The 26,445-nt window shown below is 49.5% G+C and overlaps 1 protein-coding gene across 1 annotated transcript in view; it reads right to left on the bottom strand.

Moving 5' to 3' along the window:
* The window catches only part of ABCC6 (ATP binding cassette subfamily C member 6), a 73,283-nt gene extending 47,439 nt beyond the window's left edge, over positions 1 to 25,844 (bottom strand). Inside the window, exons 1-10 of the mRNA XM_032145195.2 lie at positions 25,712 to 25,844; positions 23,955 to 24,137; positions 22,148 to 22,273; positions 21,880 to 22,008; positions 16,700 to 16,825; positions 14,559 to 14,620; positions 11,089 to 11,220; positions 5,747 to 5,950; positions 4,314 to 4,491; positions 38 to 199 (exon numbers count right to left, since the gene is read on the bottom strand). Coding sequence (XP_032001086.1) covers positions 38 to 199; positions 4,314 to 4,491; positions 5,747 to 5,950; positions 11,089 to 11,220; positions 14,559 to 14,620; positions 16,700 to 16,825; positions 21,880 to 22,008; positions 22,148 to 22,273; positions 23,955 to 24,137; positions 25,712 to 25,747 — 1,338 coding nt within the window. The 5' untranslated portion in view covers positions 25,748 to 25,844. The remainder of the gene's footprint in view (positions 1 to 37; positions 200 to 4,313; positions 4,492 to 5,746; positions 5,951 to 11,088; positions 11,221 to 14,558; positions 14,621 to 16,699; positions 16,826 to 21,879; positions 22,009 to 22,147; positions 22,274 to 23,954; positions 24,138 to 25,711) is intronic.
* Positions 25,845 to 26,445: the final 601 nt, after the last annotated feature.

The raw sequence follows: 26,445 nt of genomic DNA, 5'->3' as shown, positions 1-26,445 counted from the left end.
GACTCCGTTCAAATCCCGTCTTCCTCCTCTCGCATACCTGCCAGAGATAGACGAAGCAGACCACGATCCAGACAAGAGGCAGCCACAGCCCGTTGAGGTAGAGGATGCTCTCGGTCAGCCGCTGCACGTCCACCGACACCAAGTTGACCACGTCACCCACCGCACTGGCCTTTCTGGAGCCGCTGGACAGAGCGAGGACCTGGTGGGGGGGCGGATGGAGAGAAGTAAAGTGGGGAGGCCGGGGCAGAGGGACGCCCCAGTGGCTTCTCCACCCACTGAGCCCCACTTCACGCGTCTGCGAGGTGGGTGAGTAAACTCTCTTAGGCCAACCTCTCAGGGTTCTGAGGATCCACAGAGATGACAAAAATGAAAATCCTCCAAGATCCCTAAAGCACGGGAGGCGTAATAATGTTTAACATGCACGAAAACACCAGATTAACATGGGTAATGGTGGTCATCTGCCCAGTACTCACCATGTGGCAGGCGCTGTGCTGAATGAACAGCCTCATCCTGTCCCGGGTGCTCACAGCCGTGAATGGTACCGAGCAGGCACTACCATATTCATTCCATCTAATGCCAGGCCAGGCGCAGTGGCCCCTGCCTGTAATCCCACCACTCTGGGAGGCTGAGGTGGGAGGATTGCTTGATCCCAGGAGTTTGAGACCAGCCTGGGTGACATAGTAAGCCCCAATCTCTACAAAACACTTTTAAAAATTAGCCAGGGGGCCAGGCGCGGTGCCTCATGCCTGTAATCCCAGCACTTTGGGAGGCCGAGGTGGACAGATCACCTGAGGTCAGGAGGTGGAGACCAGCCTGGCCAACATGGGGAAACCCTGTCTCTACCCAAAATACAAAAATTAGCTGGGCATGGTGGCAGGCGCCTGTAATCCCAGCTACTTGGGAGGCTGAGGTGGGAGAATTGCTTGAACCCAGGAGGCAGAGGTTGCAGTGAGCCGAGATCAAGCCATTGCATTCCAGTCTGGGCGACAAGAGCAAAACTCCATCTCGGGGAAAACAAAAATTAGCCAGGCATGGTTGTGGTGTGCCTATGGTCCCAACTAGCTACTGGGGAGGCTGAGGTGGGAGGATCGCTTGAGTACAGGAGGTTGAGGCTGCAGTGAGCCATGTTAGTGCCACTGCACTCTAGCCTGGGCAACAGAGCAAGACCCTGTCTTAAAAAAAATGCCATGGATAAAATGCTCTCTATTATTCTCTCACCAAGGAAAACATCATTTCCAATTAAATTAAGACATGTAAGAGACATCTCGATTTTGGAAGTATTAGAGTGAAAAAAAAATGTGAGACTAGAATCAATGAAATAAACATTTACTAACCCCATTCTATGGCTAAAGAAACTTAGGCACAGAGAAGTTGAGCAACTTGCCCAGTCACAGGCCTTGTAAGCTCCTACACAAGGGATGGAATCCAGGATGACGAAGGCATGACAAGGGTCAGACCTTTCCTTTTTTTTTTTTTTTTTGAGACGGAGTCTCGCTCTGTCGCCCAGGCTGGAGTGCAGTGGCGCAATCTCGGCTCACTGCAAGCTCCACCTCCCGGGTTCACGCCATTCTCCTGCCTCAGCCTCTGAGTAGCTGGGACTACAAGCGCCCGCCACCACGCCCGGCTATTTTTTTGTATTTTTAGTAGAGACGGGGTTTCACAGTGGTCTCGATCTCCTGACCTCGTGATCCGCCCGCCTTGGCCTCCCAAAGTGCTGGGATTACAAGTGTGAGCCACCGTGCCCGGCCAAGGGTGAGACCTTTCACGTGCTTCTCTGACACCAACCTGGTTCTCTGGCAGCCTCACGTCTGCCTTAACCCTGGGGTCACAGTGGACCTCTTCCAGCCTGTTGAATGCCAAATTCCACATGCAGTCCTCTCTATGACTGTGTGAGGGAGTGAAGAAGTGATCCAGGAATGACTGGGCATCGAAATTCTCCACTTAGCAAGTCTTTGAATAGGGCCCACTGTGTGACTCACACTGAGCTGGGAACTGAAAACACAGCTGTGAACAACAGAGATGAGGCTTGCTCTCCCGGGACTGGAGTTTGAGGTGAGGAACAAGGCTCTATAATAAAGATTCATCTAACTGGCCGGGCACAGTGGCTCACACCTCTAATCCCAGCACTTTGGGAGGCTGAGGCGGGTGGATTGCTTGAGGCCAGGAGTTCGAGATCAGCCTGGCCAATATGGCGAAACCCCATCTCTAGTAAAAATACAAAAATTAACTGGGCATGCTGGTGGGCGCCTGTAATCCCAGCTACTTGGGACGCTGAGGCAGGACAATCGCTTGAACCCAGGAGGCAGAGGTTGCAGTGAGCCGAGATTGCACCACTGCACTACAGTCTGGGTGACAGAGTGAGACTCTGTCTCAAAAAATAAGACAAAACAAAAATATTTCTGTAACTCATGCTTTAATGGCAGTTATTCTGAGTAACATAAAAAAGCAGCCCAGGTCAGGCACAGTGGCTCACGCCTATAATCCCAGCACTTTGGGAGGCCAAGGTGGGCGGATCACCTGAGGTCAGGAGTTCGAGACCAGCCTGGCCAACATGGTGAAACCCTGTCTCTACTAAAAATACAAAATTAGCCAGGCATGGTGGCGCACACCTCTAATCCCAGCTATTCAGGAAGCTGAGACAGGAGAATCACTTGAACCCAGCGGGCACAGGTTGCAGTGAGCTGAGACTGCGCCATTGCACTCCAGCGTGGGCAACAAGAGCAAAACTCTGTCAAGAAAAAAAAAGAAAAAAAAAAAAGCCCAGAGGTTAGAGAGGAGGGATCTGATCTCATGACGAGATCAAAGAAGGCCTCCCGGCGGGTGGGTGGGGAATAGGAAGATCAACGCCTGCTTGTCATGTGGCCTTCCTCTTAGGCTCAGGAAATGTGGACTCTCAAGACAGGATAGGGCACACCCAGCTCTGGCATGCACAGGGGAACATGAGCCTGGGACGCAGCACTCTGGCAGGACGGCATCAAGAGCTGCCCTCTCGGCCATCCAGGAGCTGTCCCCTCTGTCCCCTCCTCCCCTAGGGGACAGCTCAGGTGTCAGGGAATGAGACTTACATGGGACGGGACCTGCCCTGGCTCAGATGCTCCACACCCCACAGAAGCCAATAGCTCTTGGGGCAGCAGTCCAGGGACTTAGCTTCCAGAGTCCCCCGAAAGGGACAAGAGCTACTGCACAGAGAGAAGTCTAAAGCTGTGGCCTCCAACCAGGTATTCACAGTCAATGGACAGAACTTCCAGCCCAGTTGCAATTTGGATTTTTTAAATTTTTTATTTGTGTTTTGAGACGGGGTCTCGCTCTATTACCCAGGCTGCGCTGTAGTGGCACGATCTCAGTTCACTGCAACCTCCACCTCCTGGGTTCAAGCGATTCTCCTGTCTCAGCTTCCCGAGTAGCTGGAATTACAGGCATGCGCCACCACGCCTGGCTAATTTTTGTATTCTTCGTAGAGATGGGGTTTCGCCATGTTGGCCAGGCTGGTCTTGAACTCCTGACCTCAAGTGATCTGCCTGCCTCAGCCTCCCAAATTGCTGGGATTACAGGCGTGCACCACTGTGCCCAGCCTAGGGGTCATTTTTACCACAAGCAGTATTGTCTGGGAACACAGCTGACAGGCCACCTTATCAGAAGGTTAATCCTTTATCCTCAAGGGGGAATGAGTGGAAATTAAAATTAGGCTCAAAAATTAAAATTAGATTAGGGGGAGTGGAAATTGTGTCTAGGCAGTGAGAACAACTGCAAAGGCCCCAGGGTGGATGGGTGCCTGGAGTGTTTGAGGAACTGAAAGGAGACCTCTGTGGCTGGAGGAGATGGGAGGAGATGGGTGTGTGTGTGACAGGATGAGGTCAGAGACGTCCTAGGGGCCGATCACACAAGACCTTACAGGAATAACTAAGGAGCTGAGACAGATCACTTGAGGCTAGGAGTTCGAGACCAGCCTGACCAACATGGCAAAACCTTGTCTCTACCAAAAATACAAAAATAAGCCGGGCGTGGTGACACCTGTCTGTAGTCCCAGTTACTCAGGAGGCTGAGGCAGGAGAATCGCTTGAACACAGGAGGCAGAGGTTGCAGTGAGCCGAGATTGTACCACTGCACTCCAGCCAGGGCAACAATGTGAGACTCTGTCTCAAAAAAATAAATACATATAATAAAGAGAAATAACTAAGGAAGTGAGAATGTATCGTGAGTGACTCTAATAAGCAAGGACTGAATGCGTTCTCAGCTGCTGATAACATTACTGCCTGCTCAGTGATATTGCTTTTCCTGGCCGGGAAGGCCTGCCCTTGCCCCCCAGGGCTCACCTTTCTGTACACCAGGCCAGTGATGGCCGACCGCAGTCTCATCTGCAGCACCTTGAGCCTGTACATGTTCTGCTGCTCAAACAGCGTTTGCAGGCAGGCCGAGAGGAACATCAGCACAGCGAGGAGGTAGCCCTTCCAGGCTGGAGGCTTGGGATCACCAATAAACTCCAGGAAAAGGCTTGCAGGGGAAGGAGGGAGAAGGTACAGCTGGTGAGAGGAGGCGCCCAAGGGGGTTGCCTTTGCCCAAACCAGTCCAGGTGTGGAGGATCAGTCAGCCCAAACCAGTCCAGGTGTGGAGGATCAGTCAGCCCAAAGCAGTCCAGGTGTGGAGGATCAGTCGGTGTGGTTGACTTTTTTGCAATAATGGTCTCTGTTATTTCCCCCACTGTCCATACTCCTTTTCAATCTGACTGCGGCTCCTCAAGATCAAGAGGTGGAGTTTTTGTCCCCACTTGTTATGGGCTAAATTGTGTCCTCACAAAGTTTATATGTTGAAGCCCCGACCCCTGTACCTCTGAATGTGACTGTATTTGGAAACAGGGCCTTTAAAGAGGCAATGAAGTTAAAATGAGGTCATTAGGCTGGGCCCTAATCCAAACTGACTGGGGTTCTTTTAAGAAGAGGAAATGTAGACACACAAGGAGACGCCAGGGGGCGCACACAGAGGAAAGACCACATGGAGACACAGGGAAGAGGTGGCCAACTGCGAGCTAAGGACAGAGGCCTCAGATGGAACCACCTTGCAGATACCTAATCTCGAACTTCCAGCTTCCAGAATCATGAGAAAATACATTTCTGTTGTTCAAGCCACTCAGTCTGTGATGCTTTGTTATGGCAGCTGAGCAGACGCCACTTGAATCGGGGCTGGCTACAAAACGCTTTGGCCAACAGAGTAGAGTGGTGGTAAAGCCATGCTGGCCCTGAGCCTAGGCCTTAAGAGAAAATGTGGCTTTTGGCCTGTTTCTTAGAACCCTCCCAAGCAGCCACATGAACAAGTGAGCTAGCCTTTTGGAGAATGGGAACCCACATGGAGCAGAGACAGCCCTCCCAGCCTCAGATACACAACTGCAGGCACTGAGAAAACCCAGCCAAGAAAAGAAGAACCACCCAGCTGAGCCCAGCCCACATTAGTGACCCACATTACCATGAACTAAATAAATGAATGCTTGTAATTTTAAGCCATTCACATTTGGGGTATTTTACAGCAAAAGCTAATTGATGCAGTCAGGTAAGAGCTTGCTTATTTGCCCTTCTGGGGGTCAGTCACTTTCTCATTAATCATTTCCCTTCCTCAGCATCCTTCTCACCCATCCTCCAGTGTCCTGAGCACCAGATGTATAGGCAGAGGCAGGAGAGCTGAAGCCCCCTGGCCCTGGAAGGATGCCACTAAGAGACTACCCGCCTTAGCAGGGCACTTGAAGTCTGGGACTCACCTGAGCAGCTTGGGGACAGTGAACCTGAAGATATCACTGATGATGAGGCTAAGAGTCCCCAGGAGGAAGGTAGAATGGAACACCTGCCAGATGGCCTTCAGCAGTGGGCCCCACTGGCTCCCTTCTTGCTGTAGGAAGGGCTCGGTCTCTGGAGCCTCCATGCCACTGCCGCCTTTCCTTTTAAATGCTGTTGCCTTGGTGTGCCTGAGGGGAGGGGAGAGATTAGCTCTGGGTCCCATTTTATACTCAGCCGCCAGCGGCAGGCCCAGGCATTAAAGGGTTGTTTTCCCAACAATGGAGACGGGTGGGTGTGGATCTAGCCTGTCTCCCTCACCTGTTCCTCCTTATTACCCTGAGTACCCACTTAAGAGACAATCCTAGGAGTTGGGGGGCAGGGCAGGAGGGCACTCTGAGGCCTCTTAGATGGCCATGGGAAAGCACACGTGTTGAGCACCTACTATGTGCCAGGCACTCCCGTCATCCTAAGACCCCCGAGAAGCCAGGTGTTGTACCCATTTCACAGATGAGAAAACTGGGGCTCAGAGAAGTGAACTCGCCCAAGGGCACACAGCTGAGAAGTAAAAGAACTGGAATTTGATTCCAGCTCTCTGCCTCCAGAGCCCATGCACTCTTCTTTCTTTCTTTCTTTTTTTTTTTTTTTTTTTTTTTTGTGAGAGGAAGTCTCGCTCTGTTGCCCAGGCTGGAGTGCAGTGGTATGATCTCGGCTCACTGCAAACTCCACCTCCCAGTTCAAGTCATTCTCCCACCTCAGCCTCTCGAGTAGCTGGGATTACAGGCAAGTGCCACCATACCCAGCTAATTTTTGTATTTTCAGTAGGGAAGGGGTTATGCCATGTTGGCCAGGCTGGTTTTGAACTCCCGACCTCAGGAGATCCACCCGCCTTGGCCTCCCAAAGTGCTGGGATTACAGATGTGAGCCATCGCACCTGGCGTCTCATGTACTTTTCAACCTATCATGTTGTCAACCTGGAGGAAGAACAGCAGCCCGTCCCCAACACACACAACCAGCCAGCCCTTAGGTGGTTTTGAACTGGTGGAGAATCATGGCTGATGTGCATGGGGCCTAGTGCTCTGGCTCTGGATAAAAGTGCAGACAGAAGCTCAGGCTGCCTCAAACTAATAAGATCCCCAGCCTTTGGCCATAACCAGGGGCCACAGAGAAGAGCTAAGGTGAGGGAAGGAGAGGAGGAGATAGGGGGAGGCCCGAGGGCCCCTCTGAGGCAGGTCAGAAGCCCTGGGCCGTAAAGGAGAGGCTGGGGCGATGCAGCTGCTGACAGTCCGGTTGCTGTGTGGTCCTGGGCGGGCACACTGCTCCTCTCTCTGTGTGTGAGAGGATGGGTGTGGTCCCCCCTGAGTCCCCTGTGGCTCTGACAACCTATAAGGTTATCAGTAATTTCTTTTTTCTTTTTTTTTTTTTTTTGAGACAGAGTTTCACTCTTGTCGCCCAGGCTGGAGTGCAGTGTAGCAATCTCGGCTCACCGCAACCCCTTCCTCCTGGGTTCAAGCAATTCTGCTGCCTCAGCCTCCCAAGTAGCTGGGGTTACAGGCACACGCCACGATGCCTGGCTAATTTTTGTATTTTTAGTAGAGACAGGTTTTCACAATGTTAGCCAGGCTGGTCTTAAACTCCTGACCTCAGGTGATCCACCTGCCTCGGCCTCCCAGAGTGCTGGGATTACAGGTGTGAGCCACCATGCCTGGCCACTTATCAGTAATTTCAATCCCCATTACAGGTCTGTGACCCGGGGCCACGTGCTGGGATCAGCTCTTTACACGAAGGAGCTCACTGACTCCCCTGGGTCCCCTTGCCAGGTGGGCATTATTAGGCTCTCCATTTTACAGAAGGGGAAGCTGAGGCTCTGAGAGGTGGTGACAGCCACCCGAGGTCACACAGCAAGGGCAGAGCAGGGATTTGAGTGTAGATCTTGATTTATGGTTCGTAGAGGGTTTCTTGTGCACCAAGGACCCCCAACCTCACCATAATAAAATAATAATAATAAAAAGAAGCATAAGAAAAAAACTCTGGTGAGCTCAGGTGGCCAGACCCTTCAAGGCCAAGGTCTTTGTCCCACATTATTGGTCTGATCTGGTGTTTGGTTTGGCATCTATGGAGGGTTGTGGTTCAGCTCTGTTACTGAGTGGGTGTGGCCTGCTGCTCACAAATATTTTGGCATTTGGGTCTCAAAGCCAAGAAGACGCCCCTTCCATACAGAGAGCATCCCTGGCCACCCCTTGCAGTCTGATCCTGCCATTTAATCCATTGCCTTCACAGCCACGCCCATGGCTCCAACCCTCTCTTTGTCTCATTAGAACCCCAGGTGGGTAGACTTTGCCTGTATTTTCCACCAAGATGTCCCTAGTATAGAGTCCAGCTCCTGCACACAGTAGGAGCTCAATAAACACTTGTCAAACGAATGGGAAAAACAGATTGAGTGATGTGTACAAAGAGCCTAACAAGAGTGCCCCCCGCACATACTGTTATAAAAATTTATAGAAGGAAGGAAGGAGCTTGGCTGGGTGGACAGAACTTGGCTTTGGAGCCAGGAGACTGTGGTTCCAATGCCTGCCCTGTCTCCTCTCCTCTGAGCCTTAGTGTTTCCATCTGCAAAATGGGGTCGGGGAAGAGTTGACTGGAAAGTTTTCTTTCTGGCTGAGGTTTTGCTCAGTTCTATTTGAGCTGTTTGCGTCAGAGAGTCAGTGTGTTCAGGCTGCAGGCTCCATAGCAAGCGTTTTCCTCTCCTGCAGGTCTCACCTCCCATCAAGGAAGATGTCCAGATTGCTGTCTGACGTCTGGTCTCTGGACTGAAGGCCATTTAGTGCAGCTCTCACAAATGATAGTGGGGCAAGGCAGGGGGTATGCATGAGTGGCATGGGCAAGGTGTGAGTTGGGGGATACAAAAGGGAGTGGTGGAGGCCGGGCGTGGTGGCTCACACCTGTAATCCCAGCACTTTGGGAGGCCGAGGCGGGCGAATCACCTGAGTTCAGGAGTTCAGGGCCAGTCTGATAGCCTGAGTAACATGGAGAAACCCCGCCTCTAATAAAAAATACAAAAATTAGTGAAGCTGACTTGACCAGCAGGTGGCTGTTGTGTGGCCTCTCAGGAGGACGCCCTCTCCCTTCCCCCAGTAGTTGCAAAATACTTCAGAAAGAAAACCAAAGTTCTCTGTGGGTGCAGTCAGTTGGTTCAGAAGCTGACGGAGCCTGGTCTTTATATAACCCATCTTTCCCCTTTCTTTCTGTCAACTGTTTATGGGAGGATTCTCAAACTGTTCTGGAGAATGTTTCTACCCTTTATTTGTAGTGTTGGGTGACCCGTAATTTTCATGTTGGCTGGGGATGCCAGGAGTTGGCAGAGGCTCCTTCCAGAGCCCCTGTGGACTGAATTCTGCCAAATCATTTAAAAGTAGAGGGTGAGTCAGGTGCAGTAGCTCACACCTCTAATCCCAGCACTTTGAGAGGCCAAGGCAGGCAGATCCCCTGAGGTCAGGAGTTCAAGATCACCCTGGCGAACATGGTGAGACCCTGTCTCTACTAAAAAAATTAAAAAATGAGCCAGATGTGGTGGCGCACGCCTGTGGTCCCAGCTACTCGGAAGGCTGAGGCAGGAGAATCGCTTGAACCCAGGAGGCGGAGGTTGCAGTGAGCCGAGATCATGCCACTGCCCTCTAGCCTGGGTGACAGAGTGAGACTGTCTCAAAAAACCAACCAACCAACCAACCAACCAACCAACCAACCAACCTAGTGAAGGGGTCCAGCAAGCCATGCCTGGGGTGAGAGAGAACTGATGTTTTGGTTCTCTCACACTACTTACTCTGTTTGGAAAAACACATGCCCTTCCTTTGTGGGAACAGCCCCTACCCTCTTCTGTGGCTCTGAAGGGACCACCAGTCATGGAACCAGCCCCCTGGGCATGGGATTGGCCCCTGACAGGCACATGACTTGAGCCAGGCCAATTAGAGGCCTTCCTTGGGATTTTCTATGTGGACCTTAGGAGAGAGATGCTCTCTCATTCTGCTGGAATTTGCTGAACTTGCATGGGAAGGGATAGGCCTTACGGAGAGACCAACACATAGATAATAGTTGGGATGGGAGATGAAAGGAGAGAATCCTGACATCATGTGAGTCCCCTGATCCAGCAACACCTGAGGCTAGATCCCCTTAGCTGTGTGAGCCTATAGTATCACTCTCTCTCTTCTCTGTCTCTCTTAATGTGTGGGATTCAGCCATCTGCAACAACTACCACAAAATCCCAGAGTATGCAGGGAACTTCCCACAGAGCTGACTTACTTCTTTGTTCTGTCTCCTGAAACGCCAAGGTCCAGTGAGGTTAAGCAACGTCCAAGGTCATCACTATTTGGAGGCAGGGCAACATTTAACCCAATTTTATCTAATCCTATGTAGGCTAATTTATCTAGACCAGAGTTTCTCAAAGGAGGCATCCCAGCTCTAAGGGCTGCAGAGAAGTTTCCGGAGATGCCACTGAGGGCAGGAGTGGACAGAGTGGATAACTCCAAAGATCTTAACACCCTCTGGATGACTGACAGCGCTTGAGCACTTCCCATTTGCAAGACATTTGCAAGTTCTTTTCTGTAAATCATCTTTTTTTTTCCATCCCCATAAGCTATGAGCTGGGGCTAATGACATCCCCAATGAACAGATGAGAAAACTGAGGCCCAGGAAAGGAACTGCTCAGGTTATACAGTAAGTGAGCAGCTGCCTGCATGTTATGAGTCACCTCCCAACCCTCCACCCCGGCCTTAAAATACCTCTTCTCTTTCCTGCCTGTCATTCTGCCGTTTCCCCATTTGTAGTAACCTGTTTGTAGGAACCTGTGATGCGTTCTGGGAGGAACCATATCTTGAGCCTGATACTACTCAGTGGGATCAGCTGGAAGGCAAGGTGGGGAGGCAGTAGTGCAGCAAGAGTAGCGTTGGGGGCTGGACTGGGGGTCAAATGATGAGCTTTTCTTTTTTTTCTTTTTTTTGAGATGGAGTCTCGCCCTGTCGCTCTGGCTGGAGTGCAGTGGTGACATCTCCACTCACTGAACCTCTGCCTTCTGGGTTCAAATGATCCTCCTGCCTCAGCCTCCTGAGTAGCTGGGATTACAGGTGCCCACCACCACGCCCAGCTAATTTTTGTATTTTTAGCAGAGATGGGGTTTCGCTATGTTGGCCAGATTGGTCTTGAACTCCTGACCTTGTGATCCGCCTGCCTCGGCCTCCCAGAATGCTGGGATTACAGGCGTGAGCCACCACACTCGGCCAATGATGAGCTTTTCTCAAGGAGCATCCAGGTGAGTTCTTGGCCTCCACCCACTTACCTCCGGGCTGCACTGCGGTTCCTCATCCACTCCTTTTCAAGCCGGGAAACAAGTTCTTCTGAGGAGTTTTCTCTCCCAAGTGACCAGAGGTCTTTTGGTCTCAGTGGCCTCCTATATCCCCTCCAGACCAGCCTGCAAAAGAGGCGCACCAGGGAAAGCTTTTCCTGCCATTCTCCCCTGCAGGATCCCGGCCAGGTGAGTAGCTGTGTGACCCTTGGTAAGTCACTTTACCTCTCTGTGCCTCTGCTGGCCCCTGAGTAAAAAGAAAGCAATTCACTAACCCTACCTAACGTCTGCAGGGCATTTCTCATTTCACAAAGATTGTCTCATTAATTCTTACATGAACCCATAAGGTAGATTATTATTGTTTGTTTGTTTGAGATGGAGTCTTGCTCTGTCTCCCAGGCTGGAGTGCAGTGGCGCAATCTCGGCTCACTGCAAACTCCACCTCCCAGGTTCAAGCGATTCTCCCACCTCAGCCTCCTGAGTAGCTGAGATTACAGGCACCCACCACCATACCCGGCTAATTTTTGCATTTTTTGTGGAGATGGAGTTTCACCATGTTGGCCAGGCTGGTCTCGAACTCCTGGCCTCAGGTGATCCACCTGCCTCAGCCTCCCAAAGTGCTGGGATTACAGGCATGAGCCACGACACGCAGCCTGTAAATTGATAGTTTATAATTGTATAAATGTATGAGTATATTATTATAGATCTATTTTACAGATGGGGAAGGAAAAGAAGTGTAGAGAGATTCAGTGGCTAAACCAAGGGATAGCCCTTGGCAAGGGAAGCAGACATTACCCTGGGAGTCAGAAGTCCATTGTCCAAAACTATCACTGTAGAAGAAGCTTCAACTCCTCCCTCAGCTTTATTTTTTTAATTATTTTTTTTTTTTGAGACGGAGTCTCACTCTGTTGCCTAGGCTGGAGTGCATTGGCGTGATCTGGGCTCACTGCAACCTCCGCCTCCCTGGCTCAAGCAATTATTATGCCTCAGCCTCCTGAGTAGTTGAAATTACAAGCGTCCACCATCACGTCTGGCTGATTTTTGTGTTTTTAGTTGGGGTATCACCATGTTGGCCAGGCTGGTCTCGACGTACTGGCCTCAAGCAATCCTCCCACCTCAGCCTCCCAAAGTGCTAGGACTACAGGCGTAAGCCACCACACCTGGCTAATTTTTTTTGTTTATAGTAGAGACGGGATTTTGCCATGTTGGCCAGGCCAGTCTCGAACTCGTGGCCTCAAGTGATCGGTTGGGGTTGGCCTTCCAAAGTGTTGGGATTATGGGTGTGAGCCACTGCACCTGGCCTCAGGTCTCTTTAATCTTTCTGATGACACCAGCCAGAAGGTCTTGCCTGGTTCTGGTGTCTGACTCTTCTCTAAGCCTTACCAAGTTCCCTTTTCTTTTTTATTTTTATTCTTTTTATTTTTTTGAGATGGAGTCTCACTCTGTTGCCCCGGCTGGAGTGCACTGGTGTGATCTTGGCTCACTGCAACCTCCACCTCCTGGGTTCAAGTGATTCTCCTGCCTCAGCCTCCCGAGTGGCTGGGATTACAGGCTCCCACCGTCACACCTGGCTAATTTTTATATTTTTAGTAGAGATGAGGTTTCACCATTTGGTCAGGCTGGTCTCGAACTCCTGACCTTGGGTGATCCACCTGCCTCAGCCTCCCAAGGTGTTGGGATTATAGGTGTGAGCCACTGCGCCAGGCCACCAAGTTCCCTTTTCTAATGCAGAGCCAACTTGGGGAAGCAACTGTTCTGACATAGAAATTATTAACGTGGCTTGATTTTCTCTGAAATTATTTTTGGAGTTCTCCTATATGGCAAGTAATGCTATAGATTTTTCCTATTTTAGCAGTGATAGAGAGTTTCTTTTTAAAAACAGTTTATTAGAGTAAAAAAAGTGACTCAATTTAGTTTTTGCCCCAATAGGACAAAAAAGCATCAAGAGTGGTCCACAAATGCTTACGTTTGGGAAGCAGGGTCTGGACCCCCCAGTAGAGCCATTTAGAAAACCTCTAAGCTCTTTCTACCAATTCCACACATTCAAAGCCCGGTATTTTTCATTTATTTAATAGCCATTTAGGCCGGGTGCGGTGGCTTATGCCTGTAATCCCACCACTTTGGGAGGTCGAGGGGGGTAGATCACTTGAGGTCAGGAGTTTGAGACCAGCCTGGCCAACATGGTGAAACCCGGTCTCTACAAAAAACTACAAAAATTAGCTGGGCATGATGGCAGTCACCTGTAATCCCAGCTACTTGGGAGGCTGAGGCAGGAGAATTGCTTGAACCTGGGAGGTGGAGGTTGCAGTGAGCTGAGATCGTGCCATTCATTGCACTGCAGCCTGGGCAACAAGAGTGAAACTCTGTCTCAAAAAAAAAAAAAAGAAAGAAAAAGAATAGCCCGGGCACAGTGGCTCATGCCTGTAATCCCAGCACTTTGGGAGGCCGAGGCGGGCAGATCACCTGAGGTCAGGAGTTTGAGATCAGCCTCACCAACATGGAGAAACACTGTCTCTACTAAAAATACAAAATTGGCCGAGTGTAATGGTGCATGCCTGTAATCTCAGCTACTCGGGAGGCTGAGGCAGGAGAATTGCTTGAACCCGAGAGGCAGAGGTTGCAGTGAGCCAAGATCGTGCTATTGTACTCCAGCCTCGGCAACAAGAGTGGAACTCCATCTCAAAAGAAAAGAAAAATAATTACCACTTATACTCATTATTTGCCAGGCCCTGTTCTAAGTGCTTTACAGATCTGATCTTATTTAAACTTCCAACCCTATGAGGTAGGTGCTATTATTAATCCCATTTTGAAGGAGTGGAGATTGAGGCACAGAGAGGTTAAGTAACTTGTCCAAAGCTACACAGCTAGGAAGTGGTAGGGCCAGGATTCAAATCCACATGTCAGGTGCTACTGAGATCTGAATGCAGTGTGGTCAGGAGGGAGCACATCCTCAAGTGCCTTGTGAGCTGGCCCTGGAGAAGCAGCTGTTTTCTCAATCTGTCTGGAACCTTCTAGAAAGTAGACACTTGCTCCTTTATCTCCTCACCCCTGGGGCTTAGCACATAGTAGGTGCCTATTAAATGTTGGTGGGATGACTGAAATCAAGTATTGGAGACAATTCTATTACTATTAAGCACCTGCTGTGTGCAAGCACTAAGCACTTTCCGTCTCATGCAGGTTGAGTCATCCCCATTTTACAGAGGGAAAACTGAGACTCCGGGGGTTTGTGACATGGCCTGCTAACAGGCAGAGGCGGGATTCAAATCCAGATCCCACTCCAGTGAGTGAATGGGAACAGGATGCAGATGGTGGACACTGAACACGAAGAAGAAAGCACTGAAGCTGGGATGGAGAAAGACTTGCTGGCCTTTGTAAGCATACTGGAAGGGCCATGGGTGGGAATCAGAGCAGCAAATGCAGGCGGGTGAGGTACCACCCCAACCCTTCCCTGCGACTTTACTTACCCAGAAACCCACCAGAACATGGCTTTGGAGGGGAAGGAGGCCCCAGCCTCTGGACAGGGGTTCTGCAACAGACAAAAATGGAGAAGGGAAATACGTGGCAAGGTAGGAAGACAGGACGAACTGTGTATTTTTTTTTTTTTTTTTTTTTGAGACAGGGTTTCGCTCTGTTGCCCAGGCTAGAGTACAGTGGTGTGATCTTGGCTCACTACTACCTCTGCCTCCTGGGTTCAAGTGATTCTCCTGCCTCAGCCTTCCAAAGAGCTGGGATGACAGGTGTGCGCCACCACACACAGCTAATTTTTTGTATTTTTAGTAGAGACAGGGTTTCACCATGTTGGCCAGGCTGGTCTCAAACTCCTAACCTCAAGTGATCTCGGACTCCCAAAGTGCTGGGATTATAGGCATGAGCCACTACACCCAGCCCTGACGGAGTATTTACTACTGAAAGTACACATCGAGGTGCCCAGCCTCCTTGCCAGAGGTGCACACCAGTGAGCTTGGTGCTTCCCAGCAGGCAGGGTAAAAAGAGGTTGGGCCACAGGCCTGACAATGTCCACAACGTCAGAGCTAACAGTAGCTCAGAAGAATAACTATGATTATACTGAAACCAAAGCCTTGCCTTTCTTCTCAAAAGCAAGGACCCCGCATAACGAAGACAATGAGATCCTGGACAATATCCCTCGGCAAATGTTGTGAAGAGAGACCTGTCATGCGATTTTGTCAGGTGCGCCAGGAAGATTACAACAGTCTGTACTCTTTACCAATAAGGCGTGAAGGTACCCATTTCACTACGTTTCTGCCATCACAGCTTATCAATTTTTAAATTTTGTTGCTACTCTGGTAGGTGCAAAAAAGATTCCTATGTTAGTTTTAACTATTCTCAGGCCTTCGAGCAATTTTTTTTTTTTTTTTTTTTTTGATAACAGGGTCTCGCTCTGTCACCCAGGCTGGAGTGCAATGGTGCAATCATAGCTCACTGTAGCCTTTATCTCTTGGATTCAAGCAATCCTCCTGCTTCAGTCTCCACAGAGCTACCCTGTAGTGGGACTACAGGCATGCACCACCACACTTGGCTATTTTTAAAAACCTTTTTGTAGAGATGGGGTCTCACTACATTGCCTAGTCTGATCTAGAACACCTGGGCACAAACAATCCTCCTTCCTCGGTCTCCCCAAGTGTTGAGATTACAGGCATGATCCACTGCATCTGGCCCCATTTGAACATCTATTTATATGATGTCAGATCAGTCTCTTCCACAAAAGAATTGTTTCTTGATTTCACAGACTGCTTCAGTGTTACCTATTGTAAATCTCTCAGTCTCTGATGAGCTTCTCCTAAGGAGCACTTACTCAGGGGTAATTTTCTTTTTCCTTCTCCTTTTTTTTTTTTTTTTTTTTTTGGTGGAGTTTCGCTCTTGTTGCTCAGGCTGGAGTGCAATGGCACAGTCTCGGCTCCCTGCAACCTCCACATCCCAGATTCAAGCAATCTCCTGCCTCAACCTCCTGAGTAGCTGGGATTACAGGTGTGTACCACCATGACTGGCTAATTTTTGTAATTTTAGAAGAGATGAGGCCTTACCATGTTGGCCAGGCTGGCTTTGAACTCTCGACCTCACGTGACCCACCTGCCTCGGCCTCCCAGAGTGTTGGGATTACAGGCATGAGCCACTGTGACCATCCAATTTTCAACGTATGTGTTTAATTATGTGACCAACGTCTGGTTCCCCTGCTTGACCAGTAGCTACATGAGAACGGAAACTCTGTTTGCTTGTTCACCATAGATCCTTATGCCCTTGCTAGGGCATGGCGGGGGGTTGGCAAGCTATGACCAAATCTGGCCCACTGCCTGTTTCTGCAAATAGTTTTATTGCAACACAGCCATGAAATTTGTTGACATATTCTGCTTTTGTGTTCAATGGCAGAGTTGAGTAGTTGCCACTGAGATCACTGTGTGGCTCACAGAGTCCAAAATATTTTCTCTTGGCCCATATAGAAAAAGTCTGCCAACTGTGGTGTCGAGTAGAAATGCAATGCACTTTTTGCTGAATGACTAAATAAATAAAAAATTAAAGACTTTGGTCACCTGGGGGAGACTGAGACCTCAAAGTGGAACAGGAATGAGATTGGAACTTGGTGACTTACAGACTGCTGGGGGTCTTCAGGGAAGAAGGGGGGTTGATCCGCCAGGCAGGACAGCACAAATTGTGCCACCACCAGAGACAGGCATAGGTAGGTGGACAGGTGGCGGACAGGGTCGCTCTGGAAGCCCTGTGGGAGGGAAAGCAGAAGGTAAGGAATGGAGGCAGAGGAGGATGCTCAGAGGAGAGAAAAGGTTTCTGATCTGGGGTCAGTGCCCATGCTGGGGGGGACCAGGGCAGGAGTATTTGAAAGCCAGAGCCCTGGCTTTCCTAGTGGTTCTAATTTTCTTTTCTTTTTTTTTTAAAGACAAAGTCTCACTCTGTCACCCATGCTGAAGTGCAGTGGCATGATCTCGGCTCCCTGCAACCTCTGCCTCTTGGGTTCAAGTGATTCTCCTGCTTCCGCCTCCTGAGTAGTTGGGATTACAGGTGCCCACCACCATGCCTGGCTAATTTTTTTTTTATATTTTTAGTAGAGATGGGGTTTTGCCATGTTGGCCAGGCTAGCCTCAAACTCCTGACCTAAAGTGATCTGCCTGCCTTGGCCTCCCAAAGTGCTGGGATTACAGGCATGAGCCACCACGCCCAGCAGGTCCTAATTTTCAAATACCCAATTTATAATATTATGTCTATACAAATGGTGGGCCAGGGCTGTATCTGGGGTTTGTCCTTAGCCACGTGATGATTGGCCACAGCTGCTGGGACAATGAGATGAAGAAACACTTTACCTTCTTCTTTGTGCCACAAAAGAAATCCTTTCTCCATTCCACCCTCTACCCCAATCTTCAACCCTGCTCCCCCTTGGCCAGAGTTCTCTGGTTTCCAGAGATGAGAGCTGGTTTTATTGAGCACTGGCCCTGCCCTGGGCACATGCGGCATTCTTGCCATACACAGTCTCATCAGCTGGAGTTTACTTGCTTCCTTTGACTCATGGGGAAATCAAGGCTCAGAGAAGTGACAGCACCTTGTTCAAGGACACGCAGATGATCTGGTCCAAATTGTGATGCTCCTGCTGCCACACCACGATGATTTCTGCATCTGCTGCCCTGTCATCTGGTCAGAAACACCCTAATTTTCTTTCTTTTTTTAATTTAAAAATTTTTTTATTTTTTAATTTTAGGGGTGTGTGTGTGTGTGTGTGTGTGTGTGTGTGTGTGTGTATAAGGATATATATACTTGGTTTTTTTTTTTTTTTTTTGAGATAGAGTCTTGCTTTGTCACCCAGGCTGGTGTGCAGTGGCATGATCTTGGCTCACTGCACCTTCTGCCTCCTGGGTTCAAGCGATTCTCCTGCCTCAGCCTCCTGAGTAGCTGGGATTACAGGCATGTGCCATGACCCCTGGCTAATTTTTGTATTTTTAGAAGAGATGGAGTTTTACCATGTAGGCCAGGCTGGTCTTGAACTCCTGACCTCAGGTGATCCACCTGCCTCGGCCTCCCAAAGTGCTGGGATTACAAGCATGAGCCACCGCGCCCGGCCTGATATATATATTTCTGGGTGACGTGAGATATTTTGATACAGGCATGCAAAGCATAATAATCACATCAAGGTAAATGAGGTCTCCATCCCCTCCATCATTTATCATTTCTGTTACAAATGATCCATTTTACTCTTTTAGTTATTTTATTTTTTAGTTTATTATTGAGTTGGAGTCTCACTCCGTTGCTCAGGCTGGAGTGCAATGGCTTGATGTTGGCTCACTGCAACCTCCGTCTCTTGGGTTCAAGTGATTCTCCTGCCTCAGCCTCCTGAGTATCTGAGATTACAGGTGTGCACCACCATGCCTGGCTAATTTTTTTGTATTTTTAGTAGAGACGGGGTTTCACCATGTTGCCCAGGCTGGTCTTGAACTCCTGACCTCAGATGATCCTCCCGCCTTGGCCTCCCAAAGTGCTGGAATTACAGGTGTGAGCCACTGTGTCCAGCCTCGTTTAGTTATTTTAAAATGTACAATTAAATTATTATTGCCTATAGTCACCCTGTTGTGCTATCAAATAAGTATTATTCTTTCTATTTTTTTGTACCCATTAACCATCCCCATTTCCCCCACCCACTATCCTTCCTAGCCTCTAGTAACCTTCCATCTACTCTGTATGTTCATAAGTTAAATTGTTTTAATTTTTAGCTTTCACAAATAAGTGAGAACATGTAAAGTTTGTCTTTCCGTGCCTGGCTTATTTCACTTAACATCCATGTTGTTGAAAATGACAGTACCTCATTCTTTTTTATGGCTGCATTGTACTCCATTGTGTATATATACCACATTTTCTTTATCAGTTCATCTGTTGATGGACACTTAGATTGCTTCCAAATCTTGTTTATTGTGAACAGTGCTGTAATAATCATGGGAGTGCAGAGATCTCTTCCATGTACTGATTTTCTTTCTTCCTAAGTCTTTTTGCTTGTGTTCAGGCGTGTGATTTGTGTAGAACTGACTCTACTCCAAGGCTGGGTGGGTGATTGAGGCCTGGCCAATGAATATGTTCTAGTCTTTTGGCTACCATGGCAGGGTTAGGAATGCACATAGCACCCCATGCTGGGTACTTGAGAGCTGGAACCATCGGGAGGTTCTGCTGGGTTTGCTACGTGGTAGAACGTAAGTCTAAAGGTATTGGTGGCTCTTCTTGCCACTCCATTGGAGAATCAAGCTAACATGGCAGAGCCAAGAGGCAGAAGTGGAGATCTGGTGATGGTACCTGGTCCCAGGCCTGGATCAGGCATGCCTGGGAGATCCCATGGGTGTGAGCTAATAAATGCATGAGCTAATGAACCCCCCTGACCTTCCCTTTTCCTTAAGCTAGTGTGAACTGAGTTTTTATGGCTTTAAACCAGAGCCCTAGTTTTAAATCATGATTCCTCTACTGGATTTTATACTCTTCTAGTTTTGGGTTTTTTTTTTTTTTTTTTAGCAGATAGCAGACAATTGGATATTCCTATGACAATATGGCCCATCTTCCCTAAACTCCCACTGTTTTCCCCACTGTTTCTCTCAGAAAGTTTGTTCTGAATTTTCCTGAGATGAACTCAGGCTCTGCACTCCCAAGCTTTGTGGCCCCGAGGCCGTCATTCCCTTCTCCTAGCCTTACTCTCCCTCATCTTTAAAATGGGACATCTAGAATCCATCATTGACTGAGCACATTGGCTCAAGCCTGTAATCCCAGCACTTTGGGAGGCTTAGGTAGAAAGATCACTTGAGCCCAGGAGTTTGAGACCAGCCTTGGGAACATAATGAGGCTTTGTTTCTATTTCTATTCAAAAAAATAAAAAAGAATCCATCACTGTGAACTCTTGTGAAAATCCAATGAGGAGAGGTGTGTAAGTGCCTGCCACAGTGCCTGGCACATTGTTGGAACCCCATAGTGTATATGGTCCCAGTATTATTGTTTCTATGCTGTGTCCCAAAAAGCTGACTTGTGTCAATTGCGGGAGCCCACCATTTCAGAAATTACTGAATAACCTGTGGAATTTCCCCTAAGTTACAAAGGTTACTCTTTTAAAAACTCTGTCCTTGGTCAGGCGCTGTGGCTCACGCCTGTAATCCCAGCACTTTGGCAGGCCAAGCCAGGTGAGTCACTTGAGGTCATGCATTTGAGACGAGCCTGGCCAACATGTTGAAACCCTGTCTCTACTAAAAATACAAAAATTAGCTGGGCATGGTGGCACATGCGTGTAATCCCAGCTACTTGGGAGGCTGAGGTATGGGAATCGACTGAACCCGGGAGGTGGAGGTTGTAGTGAGCCCAGATCGTGCCACTGCACTCCAGCCTGGGCAACAGAGCAAGACTCTGTCTCAGAATGAACAAACAAAAAATAAAAACTCTGTCTTTAAGGACAGGGTGGTGCTTCTCTACCTTCTCCTTTAGGGGCAGGGTGGAGTAACCACTGGACTCAAGAAATGATCTGTGAGTCCAGACATGGTGGCTCATGCCTCTAATCCCAGCATTTTAGGAGGCTGAGGTCAGAGAATTGCTCGAGCCCAGGAGTTCAAGATCAGCCTGGGCAACAAAGCATGATGTTGTCTCCACAAAAACAAAATAATGAAGTAAAATATCTGAAACCTGCTGCAGCCTGTTCACTGGTGTTAAGATAACTCCCTCTCCCAGAAGCCTTGGCTAAGCACTCTGTCGAGGCCAGTGCCTCTCAACAGGTGGGTGACTTTGTCCTCCTCACCCCCAGGGACACTTGGTGATATCTGGAGAAATTTTGGGTTACTGCAATTGGATGGTATGCTACTGGCATCTATGGGCAGAAGCCAGGGATGCTGTTTCATACCCTATAGCAAACAGGACAGCCCTGTCCGCCCAACAAAGAATTATCTGGCCACAATGTTGCTAAAGCTGAGGCTGAGAGAAGTTGGTCTAGACTACATGTTTTTCTCTTTATGGAGAAAATGACCCATCACATCTCCTAGTATAGAAACGCTGCTTCCAGCCGGACGCAGTGGCTCATGCCTGTAATCCAACACTTTGGGAGGCCAAGACGGGCGGATCACTTGAGGTCAGGAGCTTGAGACCAGCCTGGCCAACATGGTGAAACCTCGTCTCTACTAAAAATACAAAAACTAGCCAGGTGTAGTGGCATGCACCTGTAATCGCAGCTACACAGGAAGCGGAGGCAGGAGAATCGCTTGAACCCGAGAGGCAGAAATTGCAGTGAGCCGAGATTGTGCCACTTCATTCCAGCCTGGGCGACAGAGAAAGCCTCTTAAAAAAAAAAAAAAAAAGCTGCTTCCCAGATTGGGCAACAGAAATATGAGTGGGTGTGCAGAATGAGTGTGTAAATATAGGTGCATAGGCACATGGGGAGGGTGAATCCATGAGATGAGGGGAGACGTGCACGTAGGGGTATGTGTGCACACAGGTGTGTCTGTGCCAGGTTGTGTGTGCATGCATGCATGTGCTTGTGTGATGTATGCATCAGTGCCTGTAAGTGTGTGCATCATGTGCAAGTGGCACGTGTGATGTGGGCGTGTAAGACAGGAAATTGTGTTGATAAGAAATGTATGGGATGATGGGTACTTACAGGTGCGGGAGTGGATTTTGTGTCTCTAGAGTGTAAGTGACTGGCTTGTGTGTGTCACTGTACAGAGAATAAGTCGTATGTGGAAACAGGAGGAGAAAGGAAGGGACCCAAGGCATAAGCCACCATTTTGGTTTCCTGGGATGGCCCACGCCCCGACTTACCGCTCCGGAGGCTTGCTGGGCAGCGTTGGTAGCTGGCAAGACAAAGCAGAGAAGCCAGTAACCAAACAGCACTCCAGATGACTGGACTCCCTTTTTCCTCTCGGTGTGAATCAGGAACACTGCGAAGCTCTGGACAGGAAAGTCAGGGAGGCCCCTTAGGGGAGGGTGGGAGGCTGCAGGGAGCCTCTTCTCTTCCCCTTGTTCTCCACTGTGGCAGGCAAAGCAGCAGCTGGGAGGAAGCCAGGCTCCAGACTGAAGGCATCATTACCATCGTGGTGAGCCACACAGTAGGATGAATGAGGAATTCTGGGGCCTCAGGCGTTCCCTGTTGGATTTTCCAAAGAGCGACAGCCACGCTAGAGGTACACAGGACTATGAGGGCGAATCCAAGCACCTGAGGATACAGGCTTAGATAAGCTTGGGGGGCAATAAGAGAGGTCACAGCAAACTGGTGGGCGACCCCATGTCCAACTGGGAGCTGGTTCTGCAACATTCCAGCTGATACTGAGTATACCAGGGTCACCAGCTAGCAACGTGCCAATGTGAACAATGTGTAAAGGGCATTGCAGATCAGCCCTGACCTGTAACTGTCATATAAATAATGCACAGCAAGGGCTTGAGCCAACCGAGTGTTTTCCAAAATGCAGAAAGTGCTCCAGTCGTGCACATGTGAGATGACTTTGGCTGTGAAGAAACAGCAGGAAATGAAATGTACTCACCAGGTAAAAAACTGTCCTCTCTCCAAGTCATTTTTCAATCCCTGCTATGAAATCAAGGAGCAACTCTCTGTTGGGCCAGTAAGTTTCTAGGGTCTCTCTAATATATATTGGTTTCTCTATTGAATAAAAGGAAGGAAGAAAATGAGAGAACATGGACGCACCAGAGGGAAGGCCAGAGCTAAGGCACATTGGAGGAACTGCTCAAAGAACCTCAGTTTAAAGCAGAAGTTGGCAAACTATCAATCATCAAAGAAAAATAAAAAGCGTATGTCACGACAGGTGAAAATTACACGAAATCCAAATTTCAGTGACTACAAATAAAGTTTTATTGAAACACAGTCAGCCGGGGGTGGTGGCTCACACCTGTAATCCCAGCCCTTTGGCAGGCCGAGGCAGGCAGATCACCTGAGGTCAGGAGTTGGAGACCAGCCTGGCCAACATGGCGAACCCTGTTTCTACTAAAAATACAAAAAAATAGTGAGGTGTGGTGGCGGGCACCTGTAATCCCAGCTACTGGGGAGACTGAGACAGGAGAACCACTTGAACCCAGGAGGCAGAGGTTGCAGAGAGCCGAGATTGCACCATTGCACTCCAGTACAAGAGCAAAACTGCATCTCAAAAAAGAAAAAAAAGTAACACAGTCATGACTGTTGTCTAGGGTTGTGACTATTGCATTCATTCTGGAATGGCAGAGTTCAGTGTTCGGAAGGAAGATTACCTGGCTCACAAAGTCTCAAATACTATGTACTATTTGGCTCTTTAAGTTTGCCAACCCCTGGGATGGTGGTGGGTGATAATGCAAAAATTAACACAATGGCAGAAGAACGAATGAACTCTAAAGAACATTCTTTGGAAGCCTACAAGAATGGAGTAGAAGAGGATGGATGGGCAGAAAGGCTCACACTTGGAATGCCAGTGTTTATTTAACACGCTAAAGTAAATACATATCACATATAAAAATTGTCCTATAATACAGCCAGTGGGGGAACATAAAAATAAATGCATAACTTTTTAAAAGGTTCATCCTAATATGGCCCTGAAATTACCTTGTGTATCCAAGAGTCTACATGGTATGTTTTGGAAAATGCCAGGTTATGGTAGCTATAACCTGTCCAGGAACATGGGAGTGTATGTGTGTGTTTGTGCATGCATGGATTTTCGAAATTACAAAATCTGTTTGGGAGAACCGTGTTGCATTGAATTGACCTCTGTAGCCTCTCTAATATTGCTCTGTTTGATTAACGGATTCCCTTCTACACCCTGATAGGAGTCTAATTTAAGGCTTCACCAGGTTCCAGCCTGTCCCCTGCCTCCCCCACCATTGCCTGGTTCCAGGCTCCCAGGGATGGCAGCTACCATCTTGGCTTTGAAGAATGGGGACATCCGGAGGTAGCCCCGGCCATGGTGGTGGATGAAGAGGAGGTAGATGGGACCAAGGACCCAGAGGTACATGGGGGGCACCCAGACCCCTGCTGTTCTCAGGAAGCACAGGCTCAGCAGGCTGGTGGCAGCAGGTTCAGGCTCTGTCTGGTTCCAGACCTGAGGGAACACCAGGAGGACCCTTAGGATGGTACAAGGCAGGGGTACCCAGCTCACCTGCCCCGGGGGGCCAGGCAACTTTTTGGATCTTTAACATTTACACAAAAATGTGCCAAGTACTCTTTGGAATACCTACTAATTCTCAACTCCTTTCATCCGGACATTAAGCCTAGGTAGATGCAATTATATTGACTTGCAGATGAAGAAGCCGAGGACCAGAGAGGTTGAATAACTTGGCTGACTTTACCCAGTAGAGGAGTGGAAGGGCTGGGATTTGAACCCAGGGAGCTGGGCCATGTGGTCTAGGAGACCTGGGCTCCATAATCATTGCTAGGCACAGACTGTCAGTTAATCCTTGTAACAAATCCAGGACATAGGCAGTACTGTCCCCATTTCAGAGACCAGCAGACTGAGGTACCAATTGGAGAACTGCCTCCCTCAGGGCCACACAAATGGGAAGTGGCAAAGCTGACTCTGACCCAGGCTTATCTGACCCCAGACCTTGTTCGACTGGTGGTCTTGATGTATGATTTATTTTTATTTTTTATTATTAATTTATGTTTTAGAGACAGGGTCTCACTCTGTTGCCCAGGCTGAAGTGGCACAATCAAAGCTCACCAAAGCTTCAAATTTCCTGGGCTCAAGCAATCCTCCCACCTCGGCCTCCCAGAGTGCTGGGATTACAGGCATAAGCTGCCTCACCAGGCCTGGCTAATTTTTTTTTTTATGTTTTGTAGAGATGGGGGGGGGTCTCTCTGTGTTGCCCATGCTGGTCTCGAACTCCGGGCCTCAAGCAATCCTCCTGCCTCAGCCTCCTAGGTACTGGGATTACAGGCAAGAGCCACCGGCCCAGCTTGATCTGTTATTTTCATCTCGGCAGGTCTGCTGGTCCTATCTTACCCTAGAAGAAATCTGAAGTTTAGTGGATGTCGCCTCTTCAATTCTCTCTCCACTGTCTTTCTACTCCCCCTGGTTTCACAACTCGCTGGCTGTGCAAACTTTAACCTCTCTGTGTCTCAGTTTCCTTCCCGGCAAAAGGGGGATAATGAGACTCTACCTCTATGAGTTGTATTAAATGGATTAATAGCAGCAAAGTTCATAGCCGCATGGCACAAGGTTGGGCACAAGGCTAGGCACAGAGGAAGCCCTCAGTTCATACCAGCTTGTTGCTTCACCTCCCTGGCCCTCGAAATGCTGGCAGTTTGCAACCCCCACCTCCACCCCATGAACTCCACTCCCTGGAGTCCTTTGCTAAGAGCAATGGAAAAAGAAACCAGAGAGGTAAGGGCTCTCCAGGCTAGGAGGGCTTGGGGTACCCACTAGCTTTATGCAAATAAGGGTCAAAGCTCCTAGCAGCTGGGAGGTCTGATGGCCCCTTAAACAGAGCTGGGCTCTCGGGGGCTGGCTTGGTGAAAGGAGTCCAGCCCGCTGCAGTGAGGGGGCCGGAGTAAGTCTCTTCGCTTCCTGGGTCCAGGAATTTGGGGGTCTCTCCTCTCCCCAGTATCGCAGCCCGAGCGATCTGCAGCCAAACCAAGCCTGGAAGAGGAGAGTGGGGCGCGATGGGGGGCACTCACCCCCTGCCCCGCGCAGGGCTCAGCAGGCGCGGCCATCGGCGCCTTCTGTCGTCGTGGATCCCAGCGTCTGTCTGTCGCTAAGTCTCTGGGCAGACTGCTCGGCTGCGATCCTGCCAGGGAAGAGGCGGGGCTGGTCTGGTCGTGCTGGGCTGGTCCAGCTGGGATTCGAGCTCCGGGATCGGGAGGCCCCGGGCAAGGTCCAGCTGCGCGGCAGGGGTGAGGCCACGGGAGGTGAAAACAGGCGAGGTGGGGGAGGGGGGAAGAGAGGCTCTCGGGGAGCTGGGACAGGCACCGGGTTGGGGGGTCCCGGAACCCCTGAAAGTTCAGTGACACCTCCATAGTTCCCTCTTCCCCCCGCAACAAGAATCACTCCAAACTTCCCAAACACTTTGGACCCAGCAATTTCCAGGAGTTCATCCTGATGAGAGAACTGAAAGGTGTGCACACGTTAGTAACAAGGAGGCCTGGTGACCGCCTAGGCGTCCAATCGCGGGGACCACCGGGTCAAGGCCGAGAGGATGGAGACCGCGTCACAGGCACCTCGCTGCTGAAATGGAGGGTGGTGGGGAGAATTTAGAAGATTATGCAATGGGCTGGCAGGGCTGTACCCAGCCGCCCTGGTAAGCAGAGACTCAAGAAAGCTCTGGGGTCCTGTTTTCTGGTCGTATGATCCCAGGAGTGCACATGGGCCCCTCGGGTATCTGAACAGAAGGGCACGGGAGGGAGGGCCGCAC

The sequence above is a fragment of the Hylobates moloch genome, unplaced genomic scaffold, assembly GCF_009828535.3.
Source record: "Hylobates moloch isolate HMO894 unplaced genomic scaffold, HMol_V3 SCAFFOLD_23, whole genome shotgun sequence".
In the NCBI taxonomy this organism is placed as follows: Eukaryota; Metazoa; Chordata; class Mammalia; order Primates; family Hylobatidae; genus Hylobates; species Hylobates moloch.
Note: the sequence above shows the minus strand (reverse complement) of the source record. Positions and strands in the feature narration are given on the sequence as shown.